Source organism: Gymnoscopelus microlampas (assembly GCF_963454915.1).
Source record: "Gymnoscopelus microlampas genome assembly, chromosome: 2".
NCBI classification, from domain to species: domain Eukaryota; kingdom Metazoa; phylum Chordata; class Actinopteri; order Myctophiformes; family Myctophidae; genus Gymnoscopelus; species Gymnoscopelus microlampas.
In genome coordinates this window covers 50,314,413-50,321,914 of record NC_139939.1, presented here as the reverse complement: position 1 = coordinate 50,321,914, position 7,502 = coordinate 50,314,413, and the positions used below count along the sequence as shown (strand labels likewise).

General features: G+C 40.6%; 1 protein-coding gene across 2 annotated transcripts in view; it reads left to right on the top strand.

The window, feature by feature from the left end:
- The window catches only part of rptor (regulatory associated protein of MTOR, complex 1), a 256,743-nt gene that overhangs the window by 156,217 nt on the left and 93,024 nt on the right, over positions 1 to 7,502 (top strand). For both annotated transcript variants that reach the window (XM_084044061.1, XM_084044060.1), the window contains exon 12: positions 6,800 to 6,901. In XM_084044061.1, the coding sequence (XP_083900187.1) occupies positions 6,800 to 6,901 (102 nt within the window). The remainder of the gene's footprint in view (positions 1 to 6,799; positions 6,902 to 7,502) is intronic.

Sequence of the window (7,502 nt, the reverse complement as noted above, 5' to 3'; positions counted from 1 at the left end):
GGCATTTTGTAGAATCGGAACCTCAGGCCTTAATGGGTTAAATGTACTGACGCGGCATGGAACCGTGATGATGGAGATGAACTGCTGTCTGTGTATTTAGAAGCAAGCTTAGATAGGTGGATCTGTTGGCCAATGATATTATGTCTATACAGACATTTGGTGCTGGACACCAGTTGTGTGTGTGTGTGTGTGTGTGTGTGTGTGTGTGTGTGTGTGTGTGTGTGTGTGTGTGACAGTTCAAAAGAGTAAAAGTCCGCACAACAGCATTGCTCCTAAGTGTTTACTTTAACCCTTTAAGACCGGGAACGCATTGGTGTCTTCTTAAGATTTCTTTGGCTATTTGTTTTTAAATGTTTTTTTGAAAAATGTTTTCTAAATCCTTTTTTTTAAACTTATGTCGCTATAATATCAATGGTTCTCAAACCTCAAGGACCCCCAAAATGATGTATATTTGGCCGCGGACCCCCATCTCAAAATATGTTGTTTCAGGGACCCCCCAGAAGCAAAGATTTGAGTTACAAAGGTTTGCTTTAAAATATATATATACGGAAAAGATATCTATATAAATAGATATTGAAAGATTTGCACACATTTTCAAGATTTTTCAAAAATAGCAGATATACAAGCTCATAAGTGCCGCGCTATGAGCTTGTAGATCTGCTACTTTTGAATAGCCAAAGAAATCCAAAACGTCACAGATCCATTCCCGGTCTTAAAGGGTTAAAACACAGAAATAATGACATGGTACAACGTTTCAGGCCACAGTTGGCCTTCATCAGGATCCCCCCTGATGAAACACTTAGGAGCAAAGCTGTTGCAGGACTTTTATTCCTTTGAATTATACAGATTTGCTCATACACATAAAACATGTGTTCCAATGGATCCAATCTAGTTATTATTTAATCACAAGCGCTTGTCAATCAATACTTGTCATTGGTTAACATTGCATAAAACCCACAGGACAGACTTAAAGGAGCTACACCATGAATTTAAAAAATAATAATAATATTTGATATCATATTGTTTATGTCCCTCAAACGTTTTTCAAAAGGTTTGAGCCTAAATCAAGCCTCAGATATACTCATTCCAACTAACTTCTCTCTGGCTTATAAAGCACTTTCACCTGCAATACCACATTGTCCTGTTTGGCACGGGGCGCTATTGAGCCAGTTTGTATGCATGTCATGTCCTGGTTCTGTGTGGAAAAAGTAAAAAAAAAAAATAAGAAAAAATGTATAAAAAAAAAAAAATGAAAAAAAAAAAAAAAAAAAAAAATTTTGATTTTTTTTGTGTGGTTACTGAAAAACGGGAGGAATTGTTCCCAGACGTGACGTAGGGTGGGGGAACAAATCTGACGGACTGTTTTCAGACCAATTTACATGAAAACCACAGATAGCCTATGAAAGCCTGCATGCTCGAAGTCGGGTATTTGTTGGAACAGAAGAGAGGTGGGGGAGACCAAAAACACACAAAAATGAAGAAAAAGTTAAAATTCATGGTGTAGACCCTTTAACCCATTGAGACCTGAAGCCGATTCTACATGTCTCCTAAATCTCAACAGTTTTCTGTAAAACGTATGTTTCTAAATCAGTGGTGCTCAATCTTTTTCATGTCAACGACCCCCAAAATTATATGTATTTGGCCGCGGACCCCCATCAAAATATCTTGTTCCAGGGACCCCCAGAAGCAAATATTTGAGTTAAAAATGTTCGCTTTAAAAATATATATATTCAAAGATTTGCACACATTTTCACGATTTTTCAAAAATAGCAGATCTACAAGCTCGTAGCGCGGCACTCGGTGCCGCGCTATGAGCTTGTATATCTGCTATTTTTGAATAGCCCAAAGTGTAAAATAATGCTTTTTAGCTCAAATCTAAAAATGACACAGTTCCAGGTCTTAATGGGTTAACATTGCATGGAACCCACAGGACAGACTTAACCACTTTTACTCAGAGGAGAATTTTGCCCTAGGCGTTTTCCTACCTTGATTTGAGGTCATGATGAGAGTGAAGTTCAACATTTCGGGGACTCCCTAAACCGCAGCTCAGAACGGCTAGTCTTTAGATCTTGGCTAAATCCGCTTATTTCCGTCGCTCGGAAATAGTGTTTTCTTGTATATATATATGTAGTGTGTGGTCCGTCTGATGTCACTGCCATGCTATTGCTACATGGGCGCCACCATTACTGTTTACAGATCTGTTAACTCATTGAGTGCCCGAATTATTTCTGGCTATTTCTGGTCAGTGCGATTTTTTAAATATTTTTTTTTCAAAGTAAAAAAGTGCTTAGGAAGCGAGCCTTGATACAGCCTTTTTCAGTTATAAGTTAAACAAGGAGTGGATGGAGCTGCTAATCTTCCGATAATGATATCTTGGGTTCTGAACAAAATATATATATTTTTTCTTTTTTTTAACGATTTTTTTCAAAAACACGTGAAACGTGATTGGCACGTTGCACCATAGCGGTAAAACACGTGAAACACGTGAATGGCACTCAATGAGTTAAAAGGAGTGTCATTGATATTTTTGGATTCAAATAAAGCTCCATTTTCTGAGTAATTATTGCTATGGAGTGTTTGCTGAGAACGCCTCCTGAGGTGGCAGTGCCAGTCTGCCATGCATTTCTAAAGACGCACTGGTGTGCTACTCTTCTCTGCACCCGAGCACCGTGCCTCAGCGCTTCCGACGGCCAGCGTTTTTGGTGCCCTGGGCGCTGCCTTCAAGCTAGAAAGCTCTTTTGATCCTCCTGGCTGTGTCTGACAGCCAGGTAATTCACGACCCGAATCGTTTTCACAACCACTAGAAGCCCTTGTTAGCCATTGTCTCAGCTAAGCAATTTATGCTAATAACATAGAGAAGGACCATTCAAGCACATCAATGGTTAATCGGTTTGAACGTCGTGGGTGTTAAAACAAACGCTGCATGCGAGCTCTATGGACATGATACCCACGGTGCTCCTCAGCTAAAAAGGGTGTTCTCAGTAGACACAGCTTCTAACAAGGGTCTACCCAGCTCTATAATAAACAGAAAATACATTTTCATGTGGGTTGCCAATTTCATCCAATATACTTTTATACGTTTTGTTAGCTTAAATGTTATAGTGTTCCAGTTCCAATTTTTGTCTGCTCATATCTTTGTGTCATCACTTCCAAATTCACTCGTTTATCCTGTATCAGTTCTCTCTCCTGTCTGGACCTGAAAATGTATTTTCTGTTTACTAAAAGAGCAGGAGAGAGACTGGTGGACCCCACATTACCGAATAAACACTATAGCAATGATTACTTTCAGAATATAGAGCTATTTAACACTTATATCAACACAACAATACCACTTGCTGCCCCTTTTATAATGAGTGAAACAGAGCGTGTGACAAAGACAGAAGAGAGAACGAGATCATGGGAAATCAAGTCACAAACAAAAAGCATATAAACTGCTCCACAGAATGATTATTTCCAGATAAACAGAATAAGGAGGATAAGGAGGAGAAGCGGCCAATGGTTGGAATCAAGCAGAGTGTGGAAGGAAAGAAAGATGCTGAAGAAGAGAGAGAGAGGCAGTGAAGGGAAATCTCTCTTAGTAATCCTGAGAGGCTCAATTACAGTTGCTGTTAACCCATTTAAACCGGGAACGCATCATTTTTTGATTTTTAACTATAACCATTATTTTATACTTTGGGCTATTCAAAAATAGCAGATATACAAGCTCATAGCGCGGCACTATAAGCTTGTATATCTGCTATTAATTTATTTTAATCGTGAACATTTTGGAAATCTTTGATTTTAAATATTATTTTTAAGCAAACATTTGTAACTCAAATATTTGCTTCTGGGGGGTCCCTGGAACTAAATATGTATTAGATGGGGGTCCGTGGCCAAATACACATGATTTTGGATGGTCGTTGACATGAAGATTTGAGCACCACTGATATATATATAGCAACATACGTTTTTCAGAAACCCGTTTTAGAAGACATTTGTAGATGCGTTAATTCCCGGATTGAATGTGTTAAGTGTTTTCAGTCTGAATGAATGGCACAAGAACTTAAGAGGGAGAGGAGGGGAAAGGGCTCTCACAGGAGTCATGGCGAAGATGCTCACCTCCTCATACCAGGTGGAGGATAAGGGAGAAAAAGTGGCAGCACATAAAAGTTGGCAGAGGAGGAGGAGGAAGAGGAGGAGGAAGAGTATATACTTGTCTAGGTGCCCCCCCCCCCCTAGTATTACTGAACAGTGAACACTGCTTTATAGCACATCGTTGCGTTTTGGCAGAAGTCTTATATTATCCATATTTCAACTCAGGTTTTTCCATTAAGTAATGCCCAAACAGTACCGTGCAAAAGTAAAGGAAATGGCCGCTGTTTTCTCTGTTTTAAAGGAAGATTTTGCCCTAAGCGTTTTCCTACCTTGATTTGAGGTTGTTAACGTCAGATCTAAAAAATACATTTAGAAAATCTATTAAAATATGTGATCTAACGCAAGGCCTATCCGCGCACGTTTTAAGCTGTGGCGGACCCGGGATGGAGTTAATGACATTTTTCTACTGTACCATTCATCCTAAGATATCATAACGTCATAGAAAATTTTGCATTACAGGCAAATTGATTTAGCCAATCAACTGCTAAGCAGGTTGATACTTTCCTCTGCACATCATCCATCAACCGGCTATTTAGCCGTGCTGTCATCGCCACTCCAATAGTAACACACTATCTTGAGGTCATCCTCAGAGGAGCCCTCCTCCATTATCGTCCCCAGTCTCCATCCTCCTCCATACATCTGGCTAGTAGCTCTCCCGTACGTATCAGGCCCCATCTTTCTTTAGTATGTCCACATATCTAGGTTTTGGACGCCCTTTTGGACGTCACAGGCTCTCAGAAGGTGGGGGGGATGGACTTTCGGTGGACTATACCCCTTATTTTACACTTTGACTATTAAAAAATAGTAGATCTGCTTTGTAGATCTGCTATTTTTGAAAAAGCGTGAAAAACATTTGTAACTGTCAAATGTAAACAAATTCTGTATTTTAAAAAATGTGTGTTTTTGTGCGATTTATTATCAAAAAGTGGGGGGTATGAAATCACGGATGTGTGAGAGTGAGGGTGTCGCGTCGTACTCACAGTGAATGGCCGTGACGCCCCTGTTTGTCACAGTGACGCCTGGCTGCTACGGTATCTTCTCACTCACTCTTGATAGCCCCTCCCATACAGAATGCTTGTTGGTAAAGGTGCTCGTTTTAGTTGCTGTGTTGTTCTGCACACAGTATTCTGGTGTAGCGCCTATCCAGGGACTTCCGTAGGGTCCTAAATACGTTTCCTATTTAGTTAGTTGTCTTAACCCATTAAGACCTGGAACTGTCTCATTTTTAGATTTGAGCTAAAAAAGCATTATTTTAAACTTTGGGCTATTCAAAAATAGCAGATATACAAGCTCATAGCGCGGCACCGAGTGCCGCGCTATGAGCTTGTAGATCTGCTATTTTTGAAAAATCTTGAAAATGTGTGCAAATCTTTGAATATATATATTTTTAAAGCGAACATTTTTAACTCAAATCTTTGCTTCTGGGGGGTCCCTGGAACAAAATATTTTGATGGGGGTCGGCGGCCAAATACATATAATTTTAGGGGTCCTTGACATGAAAAAGATTGAGCACCACTGATATAGAAACATACGTTTTTCAGGAAAGTTGAGATTTAGGAGACATGTAGAATCGGCTTCAGGTCTCAATGGGTTAAATTATTTTTGACTGGCAGTGGCATCTGTTGTTGCAATTAGACTGGGATCAATTCCCTTTGCAGGTTGCTAATCCGCTCTGAGTCTAGAGCAGGTACCTAAACGGTATGTGCAATCTGTGCATGTGTGTGCGGCGTGCACAAATTAAAACATTTTAATTATAATTATATAGTATGCAGGCTCTAGAGTAGCCTGGTAAACCCCCCTCCCTCTGGAAATCTCATTTGCATTTGATTTCAGGAAGGAGGTCTGTGATCGCTCAGGGAGTAAAGCTGCCCGAACCGCTGCGTGTTCGAACCAATCAGCGGCTGCTAGGGGCGGGATCATCCAATCACCTGCCTAGTAGCTTGAAAAAATGAAAATGCCGTCTGTCATCGATTCTGCTTCAGGAGTCTCAGATGGAAGTAGGCTGTGAAACAAAATGTGTGTCGCAAGCTTCTTCCATTTGACGGTGTCAGGTTAGCTCTAGAGCGAATCAGACTGGTTTGTTTGGAACAGAAACGCAAGGTGATATGGAATAATAATATGCAATACTTTTTTTCAAGTTGGGAGCCATTACTTTTTGGATTCTAGAAGACATGTTCAGTGGGCGAGTAGTTAGCCTTCAGCCAAAGAACTTTGCTACTATCGTAGGGGTGATAATACGTTTGTTGCCAGTCCAATATATTCCTTTGTTTTGCCTCCAGCTAACACGATGGCGTCATGAATGACGTAGGTACAAAAAAGGGTCTAAAAGTTGCTATTCAGAGCAATCCTCCCCACGCAGCATGATCAAAACAATACATTATTTAAGGCTCTGCCAGTTTTTCAGGAGGCCAATCATAACAGATCAGCTCCTGATGACATCACAGCGTTTTGGCACCAGCTCATTTTATTCATGAATACAATGGTTTGTGTGACTTATTGAAAAGGAATATTTCATTGATTGTGTGTGTGTGTGTGTGTGTGTGTGTGTGTGTGTGTGTGTGTGTGTGTGTGTGTGTGTGTGTGTGTGTGTGTGTGTGTGTGTGTGTGTGTGTGTGTGTGTGTGTGTGTGTGTGTGTGTGTGTGTGTGTGTGTGTTCTGCCCACAGCATAGCCCTTTCTTTGCAGAACAGCTGACAGCATTCCAGGTGTGGCTGACCATGGGTGTAGAAAACAGGAATCCACCAGAGCAGCTCCCCATTGTCCTACAGGTACACACACACACACACACACACACACACACACACACACACACACACACACACACACACACACACAGACACTTAACCCATTAAGACCTGTGTCCTTATGTTGCTATACTGTATATAGCTACATTCTAAAATGACATGGATGCTTTCCCGTTTTTAATGGGATACATGACAAATACTGTATCAACACTGTTAGACTACAGACATACAGATGTGCCACTTCAAAACTTCACACGTTACTGTTCTTTCCCTGAAAGTGGCCTGAAAAGGCATGTTTTCCTCCCTGTTCTGCCCTTAAAATTGCACTGTTTTGCCCCTGAAAAGAAGTTGTCACTAAACCCCCCCGTTTTTCCCTTCAACAGACACCCATATGCATGAGAACAAAAGAATGTGTGTTGAGAAGGTGTCAGACTCATTATGAGGCGAAAGGTGATTTGAAGAGTTGCTCAAATTAATTAGCATCATAAAAGCAGTGATCATCAAAATAATTCATCATTTTAAATGCCCTTCTTTGTCCCTCTTATTGCCCTGGGAATCCCCTGAAAATTTACTGTCTTGGCGATGGCAGGACAGAAGTGGCACATCTGTACAGTAACCAAGGACT